Genomic DNA, 16,670 nt, shown 5'->3' with positions numbered 1-16,670 from the left:
TAGGACTGTTTGCCAATCTCTGTGAAACTTGCAAATGCACAGAACTTTGGCCTAGTGTATTAGGATTCTCTAGGGCAACAGGCCCAGTAGGATACACGTTTTTTATTATGTACAAGTATATATTATATATTTCACACAAATGTAAAAGATTTATTGTGAGGAATTGGCTCTCATAATTCCTGGAAGCCGAGACCTGCCATGGTCTGCCATCTGTAAGCGGGAGAACCTGGGGAGCCAGTGGTGTGAATTCCAGTGAGGCCAGATCACCTGGCTCAAGGCAAACAAAAGGGGCAAATTCCTTCTTGTTCCAGCTTTTATTTTAGTCAGGGTTTCAGTAGATTGGATGATGCCCACCCCTACCATAGAGGGCAATCCACTTGTCCATAGCTTGAATGCTAGAGGAACATCCCCACAGACCTGAAATAATGTTAATTTGGGCATCCTGTAGCCAGTTGTTGATAAAAAGTCACCATACCCAGCAATTCCACTTCTAGAAATTTCTACTGATGCAAATGGACATGTGCAAAATTATATATTTGTAGGTATATTCGTTGCAACTTGGTGATATAAGGAATGAAAACAACCTGAGTAGGGGTGCCTGGGTGGCTCAGTGGGTTAGGCCTCTGCCTTCAGCTCGGGTCATGATCCCAGAGTCCTGGGATCAAGCCTGTGTTGGGCTCTCTGCTCGCTGAGGAGACTACTTCCCCCTTTCTCTCTGCCTGCCTCTCTGCCTACTTGTGATCTCTCTGTCAAATAAATAAATAAAATCTTAAAAAAAAAAAAAAACACCTAAATATCCCATCATAGATAGGTTGAGCCCTATGTTCTGTGCTTCCTAACAGTACCAGATTATACCTGCTATTTTTTGTATAATTAATGCTCCTTTTCTCTCTCTCTCTCTCTCTTTTTTAAGATTTTTATTTTAGAGAGAGGGGGAGGGCGATGGGGGGGGGTGGGCGGGAGGAAATCCCGAACAGATTCTGTGCAAAGCCTGCCATGGGCTCTATCCCATGACCCTAACCTGAGCCAGAACCACAAATGGGTCACTCAGCTGACTGAGCCACCATCGCAGCCCTGTGAATGTTCCTTTCAACTCTTAACTGTCCTCTTTAGATGAGAAACTACTTAGACACCCTAATCATAGAGGACTGGTTAAATAAATTACTACACTTTCCCAGTGGGGAAAAGAATGGAGAAGTGCTTTAGTTACAGAGAGAGAAATCCAAGACATGATGTTCAAAGAGAAAAGCAGAGTGTGAAATTGCATGGTGTACTGCAATTTATATATAAGAAGAAAAAATATACATGTACATTGATGATTGTGTATGAGAGGAGGACATGGTCATACTGGTAGCCTCCAAGGAGTGGAGCTAGATACCTGGGACTCAGGGATCCCGGAAATGAGCCTTTTCACTGTAAACCACATCGGTGGTTTTTTAATTTTCCACTTCAAAAGTCATAAAATATTCCAGCAAACAAAATTTATAAAAATATGATGATAGGGTATTTGGAGAAGAAAATTCTATCAGTCAAGGATTGCCAAAGAAACAGAAGCAGGAGGATAGATAGGTATTAAATGTATTTCAAGGAACTGGTTTATGTGATTGTGGGAAGTGAGTGGTCCAAAATCCATAGGGCGGGCCCGAAGTTTGGGCAACCTCAGGAGGGAGCTGCGGCTGCAGTCTTCAGGCAGAAGGCTTCTGATTTCCTCATGGAAACCTCTGTTTTGCTCTTAAGGTCGGCCTTTCAACTGACTGGATGAGGCCTGCTCATATTAGGGAAGATTATCTCTTTATTAGATTCAGTGGATGGTAGATGGGTGCTAAGCACATCTGTAAAATAACACTGCCACATGTAGATTTGTGGTCTTTTGAATAACAGGGTACTAGAACCTTGCTAAGTTGATACCTAAAACTAACCTTCACAGTCTGCATCTGTCAGCTTGGCATCATAGACATCTTCCTAAAGCACACTTAACCTCCAAATAAAGTCAGTAATCAAGTTGTGTTTCTGTCATCAAACATCAAACAACTAACCCACATACGGAGGACACGTTCCCTCTCCCCAGAATAGGATGCAGAGTTCTTGGGTGATGTTCACTTTTCTCCTTCCTTTATTACAGTTTAAATGCTGTGATGTAAGGTTAACCATTTTTAATACGTCTTACATTAGATGATAAGAGGGTGCAAGAGGAAAGGAAAATTTGCTAAATATGTATTTGTAATACATATTTATGTACACACATTCATAACAAAACAAGGAAGAAATGTAGTAATCAGTCCTTGTCTCTCAACTGAGTGTGTGATTGTAGCTGGTGTTTATAATTGTCTCCCATTACCCCATGCCATACTCCCTGTGCCCTCAGCAAGCCCCTCAGCTGGTCATGGCTCTGCCTGTGGGGTGGCCCAAACCTTTATTCCTGAAGAATCCAAGCCATGGGTTGTCCTGCCTGAATTGAACTACAGTTTTCCACTGACTTTAATCACAGGACTCAGTGGCACTGAGATCCCCTAGATGTCCTGTGTGAACATACTCTTCCCTCCATGGTGCAGTCACAGCCCAGTTTCCCCCTGGTAATGAGCCTCAGTCACACCCACCAGGTCAGCCATTCCCTCCCTTACCTGTTGAATCACAGATAGGAACCCAAAGCTGGTAGCAGTCTTAATGTCCAGTTGAATGAATAGATCATTGTTCTCCTGGTGGAAGGAAGCATTCCTCCCTTTGGAACAAGAACGCCTAGACTAGCATAGCCTAAGAACCTGGGGATACTGCCCCTGCCCAGCCAGGCATTGCCACCCAGGGAGTGCTGTAACTGAGTCTTCAAAATGCCATTCCACCATTCTGCTGGGCCTGCTGCTTCAGGATGAGAAGGAACACGGTAAAACCAACAAATTCCATGAGCAATATGAGAAATCTGTTACTTCCAAAATCCAAAGAGGCCCAGTAGGTATTGTGCCTCTTTTTTGGTTGTGAAAGGGGCCAGATGCAACAAGTTACCCTTTATCCCAGAAAAGCTCTCATGACCTGTCCCATGCCACCGGACCCCAAGAATCTCAGTGAGGTGGAAAGCTCCTGAGTTTTTGCTGAATTTATCTCCCACCCTCAAACACATAATCTTATCACTATGTCTAGAACAGTTGCTACTTCTTGCTCCTTAGGCCCAATCAGCATCACGTTATCATCAATGCAGTGGACCCATGCAATGTTACGAGAAATGTGATCAAGGTCGGTGTGGACTAAATGATGGCATAAGGCTGAACTGAAGTAGGATAAACCTCTGAGATAGGATAGCGAAAGGTGGATGCTGACCTTGCCAGATAAAGCCAGCTGCTTCTGGTAGTCTTTACCAATAGAAAAAAAAAATAATAATTTGCCAGATCAATAGCTGCATGTCAGGGACCAGGGGATGTGTTAATCTCCTCAAGCAACGGAATCATATCTAGAACTGCAGCTGCAGTTGGCGTTGCCACCTGATTGATAATCCACTGTCATTCTCCAAGATCCATCTATTTTCCGCACGGCCCAGATGGGTGGGCTGCATGAGGATGTGGTGGGAAATCACCTGCCCTGCATCCTGCAAGTCGTTGATGGTGACACCAAGCTCCGAGACCCTTCCAGAAATGTGGTATTGCTTCTGGCTTACGGTCTTCCCGGTTGAGGCAGTTCCGGTGACTTACGTAGTACATGTTATGTTATAAGTTAGCTTGACCTCTTCATGTCAGAACCCCTCCAAAAGTTACTCTACCCCTGCTGAGGTGTACTCTCTCCATCACAGAGCTTCAAGTGCCTCACGTGCAGAATTTGTCTTATTTACTTCGATACATTATCATATACTCTCTTTTTCCATATTTAACTAAGAACTCCTTCAGGACCGGGACTGGCTCTTCAACCCCAAATTCTCCGTAGCACACAGTCTAATGGAAGTGGGTTCTCTTCATGGCCATTTATGACATTAATCAGTCGTTATTTCTTTTTAAATTACAGATATTAAAAATACATTTTATTAGCAAAATGTTACAGGCACAGCAAAATGCTTCTTTTAATAAACTTAGCCAAAGAATATAAATAAACATGGCATATTTTACAAAAAGTAAGGACAGTAATATTACCTACATAAAGAAAAACTCTGGATTCTACAAAAACAAAACCTGAACCGCTCATCTCCGTGAGGATTCATTCGCAACTCCTTACTTGGCGAGCCTGACAGAATACATTTTAACTTGACATTTGCTTTATCTCATGTGATACGCACATAACAAGATACATTAAAAACCTTGTGGAAATATACAAAAATGTAAGTTCGGAGTTCTGGGTGTTTAAATAACAAGAAACATATCAATCAAGTTATACACTTGGACTGCAAAAGCAGTGTTGTAGCAGAGCTCTGCACCGTACTCGTTATTCTGGGCCCTCCCTCCACTTTTATCTCCCTTCAAACGTCTACCTAAAAAAGCAGTATTAATAAAGATAAGAGAAGGGGTTAGAATCTGTGAGCTCTGGATGCCAGTATCATATTTCCTGATTTCAACACCCTTATTCTAGCTTGCAAATGCGGTATAACACATCATCGTATAATTCATGTGGATTTAGTGTTGCTCCTTCAACCGACCACGGATGTCTGCTCTCGAGGAAGGGCTCAGAGTGCTCAGCGATCTCAGAGCTAAGGGGCTTCTTCCCTTCAGCCAACAGGGACCGCTCACCCTTGGGAGAGAGGCTGGCATAGCACCCTCTTCTCTGCCTGAGAAGTCTCTCCGTCTATGTGCAGAAATGTTGGATGGAGACAACCTGGTGCTTCCAAGTGCTCTATTACTGTTATAGTGCTAATAGTAATCATGCTGATTATTGTTATTAAACTAACTACAAGTTCTCTACTATTTTATTCCCTTTCTTCCATTTATGTTTTCTTACTCTTTAATACCGCCCCCCCCGCACCCCACTCCGCCAAATGATTAAGAGGCGTTTTTTAGGTTTTACCTCCCTTTATCTTTCTCATCCTCTCTGAGGTTCTACAGGACATTTAGTGCACACAGATTTATCATTAGAAGGAAAGGCAGCGCCCACTAGATTTCTGAGCCTTTAACGAAGAGAAAATAAATAACTGCAAACATTTCCCATTTTAGTTTTGGAAATGTTTTGTTTTCTGTATAAAGAAAAAAAAAAGCAAAAAGAATTCACGCAACCCTCTCCCCCCACCCCCCGCCCCAGTCTTTGGTGTTTGCTAGTTGCATACACTTTCTGTAGAAACATCAGAGGACATAGCTGTTCCCTTCCTGGTGGACAGCACAACCCGGATGTCAGATGAGCTGACCAGGATGAAGAGTGAGACCCCAGGCAACTACTGTCAACCAGCGTGGGCACCACAGTGAGGGAAAACACAAACCCTTGATCTTCTCTCACGCATTCTAAGAGTGAGCATGCCTGGGTTGGTGGTGTCATCAGTTCCCATCAGAACGGTGATGATTTGGTATTCTCAAGGAGACGACAACATCTTGAAGGGCAAGCAGTGACCCATGAGTTCGCGAATGCAATGGGTTCTGAAAGGTCCAAACCCACATCTGCGTTCGATTTGTTTCGAAAGAAGAATCCTTAGCCTTCCTCTGAAGCCTGCTGCAGATCACAGCATCAGGGACCATGCCGCCCTCCTGGATCAGGAAAGGTCTATTTAAAGATGAATGACCGAGATCGGATTGTGCCTTCCCTTTGGTCGAGCTGCTTTCTTATTTGAGACTTTAATAAAGCAAACATATGCGTATTGATTATTGAGCAATTTAAGATAACGAACTTAACATTAAATAAGACATGCTGTTACTAAGGACACTATGCAACTAAATCAACATGCTACAATTTTCAGTATGGTTTTCCTATTTTTCTCAGGATAAATACTGTAAAGTCACTGCTAAAACATACAAACTAGGAATTGACCTAAGACTTAGGTAATTCATTAAATGCAGTACTACTCAATGAATCAAAATTAATACTTGGGTCTAAATTTTTTGATAGGGAATATTGTTTATTATACATTGTCAGTGGAGTGCACAGGTAAAGAACACTAAAGAATGATTAGTTTTTTGTTTTTGAATATTTATTTGTACAGGGAGAAGTCTACAAGTATGTGAATCTGATCTATTTTGCCTTAATTTTTCTCTAATGATATGTCACTTCCATAATTACAGCATACGAAGAATAAAAAGTTCATTCATATCTGAGCAAATGTTTCACATGCCAAAGTATTACTCCACTCAATATCAAATAAATACACTGAGACTATCTCAAAATGAGTGGTGTATTTATTTGGATTTCAAACTGAAAACATGACCAAAAGCAAAAGTGCCTGCATCTAGAAAAGAATACTCAATGAATTTCTATGTGTCAGCTAATTACATAAAAACAGATAAAGAAAAATATATAGGACTAACGACTCACTAAGACTAATGTACTTGAGGGCTTGAGGCTAAGGCTCTGGGGCTGAGATCCCAGTGCATCTCTGTCCTTTCTCTTTTACCCCCCCGTCTGCATGCCTTCTTTGTCTCTCAGGAATGAACAGACTATTCCATAAACCTGCCAGTGGACATCCTATTGACTCTTGGGGGTAGTCCAACAGTTTTAGTAGCAGTATGTTTGAAATCGTCACTATGTTACTTCTGAGTACTAGGCATCCAGAGGATTTGTGTAACTCACCAGTTTCCAACGTAGTATCTTGATCCACTCATCAGCTTCTACTCCTGTCTTTGCACAGAGATAAAATGTCCTGAATGGAAACACCAAGCTGATAAGACAAAAGAAAAACTTAAGATATTCCAGGTGGTTGGTTGAACATATTAACTGAACAGAAACTAGACTATTCAACAGAAAAAAGAATCAACAAAGAGCAACTTGAAGACTTGGTAGATACAGAGCGATTTTTGCCAGCAAACAGCAGAAATGTTGAGGAAGCTGGAGACTCATATTATTATCACCGGCCAGATTTGTATTTTCGAATGAGAATTCAAAAAAGAAAACATGTCCATGACACACCCAGATCCTTTTGCCACTGACGTCTTTGACTGAATACACTTGTGTGCTTATTCAGCTGATGTGTTAAATGACTCAGAACCTGTACCATGAGTCAAAGAATAAGCAAGACAGATAAGAATTTACTTAAGAAACTCATTTGTGTTGGCTTGATTCCATGAGAAATAAGCTATCCTGTGGATGTAAGCAGTTTTGACTATATGGGACAGGAAAAAAAAAAGATAATAAATCTCATCAACTATTCTTTTTGCCTACTCTGTAATGAGTTACTCTCTGCTGGAAGAAGACAAACTCTCCTACTGGCATGAACAGGTTATTCTAGAACTATGGTAACTCTTCATTGACTCTCTTTGGCTCTATAGGCAAATCTTTTGACTAATAAGGTCAGCCTTAACTTACATCTTGCCCATATTTCCTGTCCTTACAGCTGAGATGCAAAACACTTCAAATCCTTTTTCCCTGCCTCTCATGGGGAGAAAAAAAAATTAAAAAAGCTTCAAACTGAAATTCAAGAGGGTTTCTATCTTCTAGAACCAAAGCACCATATCTTGTTCATGTCTGTAATTAGGGTTGAATAGACAAGACCTAAGTCCCTGTGTGTAGAAGATAAACCTTGACATGAGGTCCTGTTGGGCAGTGAGGGGACAGTGGGACTCGGGTGCTGTTAACCTGTCACATTGTGCAAAACTGCTTTCTGGAATTGTCATTGCTCAGTAATCCCTGTGAGAGACATTATTAATCGCCTATTAATGCAGATAATTTTCCCTTTCTTCTTGCTAACAGAGCCCCAGGCAAAAAATGATAATTAGTTGGAGCCAATTATGATTTTACTAGTTTTCTAGCTTCCCCTGCTGCAAGCGATGGCCATGGGACCTAGCCATGGCCAATGAGATGGGAGGGAAAACCCAATAGAAGATTTCTGAGAAAATGTCTGCCTTCCTGATAAAAAGGGACAGACATGGCTGATACCATCCCTACGTCCTTCTTTGTGACTGACATGAAAATGTTAGGGCTACAGCTAGAGTAGCTCTCTTGGACGATAAAATAGCAAGTGAACTGCTAAAGCCCAAGAGAACTGTAGAGACGCTGGTGCCGATCTTGTCAAGCTAGATGTCTGTGTCCTCCTATTTTGTTATATAAGAAATAACCCGCCCCACTGGCTTGTGTGGTACATTTACGTGAATTTTAAAAAGATATCCGTTATTGGTTGAGGTTAATGTTAATTAATTAATTAATATTAATTTGGGGGAGTATGTAATGTGGCATTTTTATTCTTAGGAAGTGCATACTCAAGCATATAGGGATAAAGTGCCATTGTACCTCCAACTTACTCTCAACTGGTTTAGGAAAAAAGTGAATCAAAGATAAAGCAGGTACAACAAAATATTAATGATGCATGTGTAGCTGAAAGGTATATGGCTATGTAAGTCTTTCAGCATTTGTACATTTGAAAAACATTAAAATAAAACTTTGTGGGAAGTAAGACACTCCTTTTGCAAGACACTACTTCTCCTAGTTAGAAAATTGTCATGATCTACTAATGAGGTTAAACAAAAACACTTTCTGCCATCTGCCAGAAATTGTCATAATAATATAAATCACCCACTGTTGGAGTCAAAGTTGAAATTAAAATTGAGTAAAAAACTTAAAAGGAATAAAACATGAATGGAATCCAGTTATGTATATACTTATGTGGCATACAACATAAACAGCTGTAGCCACTGGGCCTGCCTGTTTAAGTCACTTTATTTATTTTTAAGGATTTTGTTTCTTTATTTGAGAGAAAGCATGAGCAGTGGGAGGGGGAAGGGCAGAGAGAGGGAGAAGCAGACTCCCCTCTGAGCAGGGAGCCTGATGTGGGGCTCCATCCCAGGTCCCTGAGATCATGACCTGAGCTGAAGGCAGACCCTTAACCAACTGAGCCCCCCTGGCACCTCCCAGTCCAAGTCACTTTAAATGAGATATTATGCCATAGTCAGCTGGAAGCACTGCTGATATACATGCCCTGAGTGCTAGTTAAATCCATGCCCCTCAGATCAAGACACTCATTTACATTAAGATATACAGGTTTTTCTTTAATTCCCCAGCTAAAATAATTGGCAAGAAGACTTTTAAAATCATTTTCTTTACAAAACAACTTACCAAAAACAGTTTACTCTTTCCTGTGAATAATCAAATTGCACAGCCGAACATTCTGTCAAGTCTAGGATCCGAATTGGTTCTGGTGACTTAAAAAAAAAAAAAAAGCAACCTATGTCATCACAAAAAAAAAAAAAAAAAAAACCACAAAAATTTGTTCATCCCTTAGTCCCCTAAAAGTCTTCCACTGTGTGCACCTGTCAATTTTACTTTCACTAAGGGGACTGATCATAGAGATGCTTACTCAGGTTAGTTATAAGCCCCGGTTTGGGGCTTGGTTATTGATGAGACTGGATGTTGGGAAGATTGTCTTTATCAATTTAAATTTAGTGGAGGTATTTTAAACATGGAAGGGAGTCATATTTTCTTTCATGTTTTTAAACTTCTGCTTTCTCAGAAATTTGGTATAGGGAAAGTGAGAAGAAACAAAATAATTTCAAATTGGCTTAATGAAATGGGCATATGAAATGGACATGGGTTTTTTGGTTTTTGTTTTGAGTTGGCTCCATTACCAGCGTGGAGCCCAGTGCAGGGCTTGAACCCACCACCCTAAAATTAAGACCTGAGCTGAGATCAACAGTGGTATGCTTAACCGACTGAAAGCATCCCAGAAATGGACTTTTTAAAAAATTTTTTTTAATATTTTATTTATTTATTTATCACAGAGAAAGAGAAATCACAAGCAGGGGGAGCAGCAAAGGGAGAGGGAGAAGCAGGCTCCCCACCAAGCAGGGAACCCAATGTGGGGCTCCAAACCAGGACACTGGGGTCATGACCTGAGCCAAAGGCAGACACTTAACCGACTGAGCCACCCAGGCCTCCTGGGGACTTATTTTTAGTAAAAGGAGAAACTGCAGCAGAGAGAGCTCATACATCATGACAAGAGAATAATTCCATTGCCCTAAACAAGGGGATGATGTACCCTGGGGAGCTAGTTTAGCCAGTTTCTGGGACACACATCTCATCCTTGCAAAAGCACTCTGCTCGAGGTTCCTGGCTGACTGGCAAAACATGCTGCTCTTGATCTTGGGGCATGAGTTCGAGCCCTAGGTTGGGTAGAAAGCTTAGTTAAAAAGAAAAAAACTCCACCCCATCAGGAATCAAGAATTCACATTTCCAGTCATTTATTGGTGTTTCAGGAGCTCATAAGGAAAATTTCAGAGATTTCAAAGGCAGATGTTCCTTGCATCTAGAAAGCTGATTTTTGTTGTTGTTGTTGTTATTGTGTTTATTAATTAGAGCTGATTTTCCTTTAAAGATTTTACTTATTTATTTGACAGACAGAGATCACAAGTAGGCAGAGAGGCAGACAGAGAGAGAGGGGGAAGCAGGCTCTCCACTGAGCAGAGAGCCTGATGCGGGGCTCGATCCCAGGACCCTGAGATCATGACCTGAGCTGAAAGCAGAGGCTTTAACCCACTGAGCCACCCAGGCGCCCCAAGAGCTGATTTTTAAAGGGAAAATGTGTTATCATATTTCTCACCATCTGATCTTTGAAGTATTTCAGTTCATTCCTGTGCAACGTGAACCACCTTGTTTTCCAGGTCTGAGGGGAAAAAATAATTAAAACAAGTAGGTTTTGAATTGAGGAAGACAATATTAAACAGGACGATTTCCTTTCACTTGAAAAGTATCTAAAAAGATTAGATACAATAAAATATTGTGTGGTAAGTCATTTCTGAAGGGAAGTTTCAAAATAGCTACAAAAACTAAAATGAGTCCATGCATGAAGTTCATAATGAAGGCAGAGATATTGACATATTTAAATAAATAAGAAGAAATAGCCTATCATAAATATGCAAGGTGAATTATAACAAACCACTAGATAACTGTCTTATTATCTCTATAATAAGAACAGATACCATTTTGTGGGCACCTACTATGGGCTAGATACTATCTAACCAATCTTTATACAATGCCAAATAGTCTTGTTTCACAAATATACAAACTGAAGATCGGGAACCTCAAACCACAGGATTTTCTAAGACTTGCCTAAGAGTTCCACGATATTGGTGGGGGGAACTCTTGTTCCCCACCTTCCCTCTCTTATGTACTAATAGAACCCTCCCACTATCTTGGGTGACAATGTATCCAGTTAAAAGAAGTAACAGAGAACTTAAAAATAAATATGCCACGAATATAATACTTCCTATCCTTGGGGACCATCCAGTCTAGTAGGGACACAAATAACCAAATATTTAGGTTGAATGCAAGCGGGCCAGTATCCAGGAGAGAGGTTAAGTGCCCTGACTCTTAAAATAGGGAAAAGTAGACATATTCCATGAAGGCCTTCTTGAATATTAAAATGGGCATCATAACTTAAAAAATACAATTACATCAATGGAGGGACAGTTGGATACCCCAGACCTAGTAAAGTTTTGTGTTTTCTTTAGGATTTTATAACAGAATTACATTAATGCCAGTGACGTTTGGCCTACTTTTAGGTTAACATTTTATGCAATTTTGACTTCTTCTTAGTTTAAAAAAGAAAAGAAAAGAAATATTCTAGAGTTCACTTGCTACTTTTCATCCTGGCTTGTTCCATTTAAAGGACTGTACGTTTTGGGAGGTCTTAATGGTAGACTACTCTCACACATTTGACTTTGCCAAAGAAAAGTCAAGTGATTTTCCAGAATTTTGACTAATACTAGTCATAAAGACCGGCTTTTGAAACAGAAAAATAGTGCAGCAGCTCAAAATAGGCAATTGTGCTTTTAAAAAATGTCAAAGCAAGAATTGAGTCTACAGGAGCTGTCTCTCTGTGTGGCCGGGGCTAGCAGAGACATGTTTCCTTACCTTGACCAGGCCCCCCTGTTTGGTGAGGTAACCTTCTTTGGTGCCCAGCTGAAAAAGAAAGAAGCACCAAGTGAAGCCCAGAACTATCGCCACATGATTTGTCGTTCTATTCCTGTCCCATTTTAAAATGAAACACCGGTTTGCCTTTGATCTTTAAATAATCGCCCTACATTCTTCACTGAGACACTTGAAAATCCTCCCTGTGTTGTGAGAGACTGTTTTCAGACTGGGTCGTTGGTGGGGAGTTCTGTAGCAAGAGGCAAAAACTCAAAGACTCTTCTAACTTGAGTTAGCAATTTGCAAACAATAAGCCACATCCCATCACTTCTAAAAGCGTTGGGCAGAGTGTGTCATGTAAAACCCAGCCGCTTAAATTGTTGCAGAGGTATTATGCACAAATGCGTGCCCAAGTGTGTGCACACTTTGACACTGGGTCACACACACACACATTGACATTGGGTCAATGCATTTGGAAAACTTTGGATGAAGTAGAGGGATTTCTTTACTTCGCAGAGAATGTATTCTGCCAGTATGCCTTGTGAATTTTAAGGGGGGACATGAGAAATAGCATATCCAATATTTATTTTATCACATGAACCTCCCCCATTACAGCCCTCCCCCCACTTTTTTTTCAGAGACCATCTCTTGAGACCTCTATTCTGTGGAAAAGACTTCCAGGCATGCAGATTTATTTACACTTGATTTATCCAAAGGGGATCTGAAGTGACAAGGAGTCATTTCTTAACTCACACAGCATTAATTCAAGGGTAGTAACATCACACATGTAGCTAGCACCTATAAAATGTAAGGAATGGTAGAGAACCATGCAAATAGAAATATGCATAAAATAAGGACCCTAAAATAAAGAAATTTAGAACTTCATAAATTCCCAAAGAAACTGAAGGACATTTTGTTCTAGTATGGTGTTACACTGTATCTTACACCGGTAGAATAACAGAAGAAAGAGAAAAAATTTGCAGAAGTAAAAGGAATAGAAATCAGTGAAGCTAAGGAAACTGACAATTTAGATTGGGACCTATTCTATGTCAGGTTTGCAAATCAGATCATCTCAATCTCCACCAACACAACCAATTGGTATTTCACGTTTCCTGGGTCCAAAACAGAACTGCTCATTCCCATCCCCCAAACCCACCTCCGCCATCTTGGTAAACAGCAGGAAGACCACTGTGAGACTCTCTTGCACATCTCACATTCGATCTGCCCTAAGTCTCGTCTCTTCTACCTCACAGCACACCCTGAAGTTCACCAGTTCTTACCCCACTGCCTGTGTAGTTTCAGCTACCACCATCTCTCACTGGACTGCTCCAACAGCCCCCTCACCGGTGTCTTTCCTCCAACTTCGGCCACATTCCATTTTCCACTTAGCGGGGGGCAATGAGCTTTTTAAAAATTTTAAGACTTAAATCATGTTGCTCTAAACTCTTATACTTTCTCCTGGACACTTAAAACAAAAGTCAATCCAGCATATGTAGCCTCCGTGGCCCCTGTCCATTGCTGGGAAATAATTCTCCAGAGCTCTCATGCCTCTGTGTGTCTTATTAGCAAGGCACTAATAGCCCTTTGTTCCAGACCCATTTTTATTTTTTAAAGGTTTTTTTATTTATTTGAGAAACAATTTTTTCTTTGAGAAATAGAGGGTACACGAGCAGAGGAGAGCAGCAGGGAGAGGGAGAAGTAGACTCTGCACTGAGCAGGGAGCCCGATGTGGGGCTCAATCCCAGGACGCTGGGATCATGACCTGAGCTGAAAGCAGATGCTTGTATGACTGAGCCATCCCGGCGCCTCACAGACCCATTTTTAAAGCATGTTCTTAGGGCAAACAACCTTAGAAGATGGAGACAGTGTCTCCTTCCAGAGGAAATGGCAGCCAACCAGCAGTCTGCCGTGACGCCGTGCAGCTCTAATAGTGTGCAAGCAGGCTAAAGTGTCAGGCTCTTCCTAGCTCCCGACACCCGCTAATGCCAGCAGCGCCCCAAAGCACTATGAATTTCCCAGCACTCAGCTGAGGGGTGGGCCCTTTGAGAAAAACGCCGCCTGACATGACTGACCCCTCCTTCTCTCAACAACCTCATCTCCTACCACATTGCCTCTCCCCACTTCATGCCGATCATTATAATCTTCTTGCTAATCTTCAAAACACCTCAATTTAGTTCCCACCTTGGGCTCTTGCACTGTTCTCTCTCCTTGCTCTGTTCTCTCTCCCTGCGACACTAGAAAATGTTGATCGTTTTCTGCCTGTATTAATGCACAGTAAACTCCATGGATTTGTCATCATACAGTGTGGGTGCAGCCATGCCCCACCAATCCCTCAATATTGCTTTAAAAACTCCATTATACAGAACCTTCTGTGCACAGGCATATTGAGACACTCAGGCAGGAGAACCTGTCAGATCCTTGGAGTGTGCAAAGAAGGTAGGCAATAAGTCTTGCAGAATTTGGTTTCAAGAGGTCTGTCTCTACCTAAGGCTGCTAGCTCTCCTGCTCACACCAGGTCTACAGATTAGGTCCTACATTTTACTGTTGATAAAGAGCACACATAGTAGGGTATATGGTACAACTGACCCTGGGTGGGGATCTTTAAGGGAAGGGTAACCGAGGAGAGGACAGATGAGCAAGATGTTGAGGTGACTGGTAGCGGGGGAGGGTGGGAAGCAGGCGGATAAAGAGGAAAGTCAGGGAGGGGTGGGTTGGCTGGAAATCGAAGAATCAATTAGGACATAAGGCTTGATTTGTCCTTTGGTCCGTTTTGACTTGGGACTATTTATGGTCTTGCTTTCCTCAGTTTTGCTAGTTCTGGGGTTTGATGCTTCCTCCTCCAACTCTAACAAAGCTAAATAAACTACCTCCTTCAACCATTTCCAGGACTTTTATTTTTGAGTCGACAGAGCCCAGAAACAAAAATGTAACGTGCGCCGTGAACCAGGCTAGGCTCCAAAAAGCCACAAAGACAAGTTATGAGTCTTGTCCCCAGAAGTATTAGGCCCACAAGGGGGTGGGGAAAGGGGTGAGCAGACACATGCACAGATGTTAGCAATGCCCTTCTGCCCTGCTCCATGAGGACTGCAGGGTAAAGGCAAGCAGAGGGTGCTGGGAACACAAAAGAGGGCCCTTTTAAAGAACGCTAGGAGGGGCCAGGAGGGCATCCTGAGAGACACCGGTCTCTGACATCTGTCTTCAAGGCTCATGAAGGGACAGCCGCCGTGTTGGCACATGTCAGGGACGAGGAGGGGAGAAGGAGCCCAGTCAGGGGAACGCACGGTGGTGTGAGCATTGGAGGAGCACAGGCAAGGCCAGAGAGAGAGCAGGGCCTGGTGGACCGGGAAGACATTGGGCACCGCCAAAGGTTGACAGGGAGGTCATGTGACCCATTTGCTTTTTAAGAAAGATCTCTGTGGTGGCAGGATAGGTCCTACAGTAAAATGTAGGACCTTTTTTTTTTTTTTCAACCTTCTTTGTATTTCCTTTGTGTGTTGTCTTCTTGATTACACACACAAATCCTGACGTCTTATGCCAGGAGTATTCGGCAAACAAGGGAAAGAGGAAGAACAGGAGAGCCGCCAGCACAGTGCAGGGGAGAGCGGAAGTGGTGCCGGGAGGCATGTTTGCGGGGTCACAGCTCACAGAACAAACAGGGATGGGCTCCTGAGGAACAATGAATGCTCGGGCTGCACAGAAACTGAACAATGGTCCGCACTGCCAAGAAGTGCAAATGTGTTCTGTCTGTACCCTCCCTTCAGTGAAGGAGAGAAAGAATAGGAGAAAACAACATCCTGAGATTTTATAGTCAAAGTGGGGCATATTTATCCTTCACAGACAATTGAAATTTAAAAAAAAAAAATAATTCTTAATAGAAGAAACTCGTGGACGAGTAACAGTGTAGCCAACTGTGTGAACATCAACATCTCTCCCCCTTCTAAGTAAGGACAGGAATTTAAGCAGTGTTTTTGAAGTATTTAGAATCCTATCTATCGCTATGGCATTGTTGTTGCTGTTGTTTTTAATGTTTTACCCTGGATCAGAGAAACTGAGTCACGGGCTTCACGCTGGATGTTCCTTTTCAGGTTTTAGTTCCCAAGGTAGAGTTTTCACGTGAACAAACATACTTCTTAAAGTATCTTAACACTTCCTTGCACATTTGCGAGGGCACCACGGTCAGCCACTTACGGAAGGGGCGGTGGGCACGAGGTCACTTTCCGTTCTGCCCGTCTGCATTGCTGTGTGAACCCGGACAGACTCGTAAATGGAAGGTTCTTCCACTTTTCTCGGGTAGGGGTGTTTCAGGACAATCAGGGTGCCTGAGTGAAGACAGAAGAACATCGTCAGAGAGCAGCCCCAGAAAGAAGGCCCACAGGCTAACAACCAGAGAACCACGGCTAGATTTTAGCCTCTTACATTCTCATCTCTTCACTTGCTCATTTTCTCGACGTTTCTGGAGTCGCACCCATGTGCCAGGCACTTAAGGTGGACACTAGATATAGAAAGCATGAGGAGATGATTTCTGTCCTTCCAGTGCTCAGACAGAACTAGCAATGGATCTTACTTAACGGGTTGCCATTTAAATGAACAGGGTGATAAGAGCAGGGTCAGAGATGAGGATGACGCATGCTGGGGGCTCTTGGGAGCCCCAAAGACCCCTTCCATGGAACACTTCGGAATAACTTTCGTGGAGGGGCCCACATGGATCTAGACCTTCAGCTGTGACT

At 42.2% G+C, this 16,670-nt stretch overlaps 1 protein-coding gene across 1 annotated transcript in view; it reads right to left on the bottom strand.

The window, feature by feature from the left end:
* Positions 1–3,966: 3,966 nt before the first annotated feature.
* Positions 3,967–16,670, bottom strand: part of DAPP1 (dual adaptor of phosphotyrosine and 3-phosphoinositides 1) — a 49,078-nt gene continuing 36,374 nt past the window's right edge. Inside the window, exons 4-9 of the mRNA XM_032332985.1 lie at positions 16,132–16,262; positions 11,947–11,994; positions 10,634–10,696; positions 9,154–9,239; positions 6,679–6,766; positions 3,967–5,727 (exon numbers count right to left, since the gene is read on the bottom strand). Of these exons, the coding sequence (XP_032188876.1) occupies positions 5,659–5,727; positions 6,679–6,766; positions 9,154–9,239; positions 10,634–10,696; positions 11,947–11,994; positions 16,132–16,262 (485 nt within the window). The 3' untranslated portion in view covers positions 3,967–5,658. The remainder of the gene's footprint in view (positions 5,728–6,678; positions 6,767–9,153; positions 9,240–10,633; positions 10,697–11,946; positions 11,995–16,131; positions 16,263–16,670) is intronic.

This window comes from Mustela erminea, chromosome 2, assembly GCF_009829155.1.
Source record: "Mustela erminea isolate mMusErm1 chromosome 2, mMusErm1.Pri, whole genome shotgun sequence".
In the NCBI taxonomy this organism is placed as follows: domain Eukaryota; kingdom Metazoa; phylum Chordata; class Mammalia; order Carnivora; family Mustelidae; genus Mustela; species Mustela erminea.
This window is presented reverse-complemented; position numbering and strand designations above follow the sequence as displayed.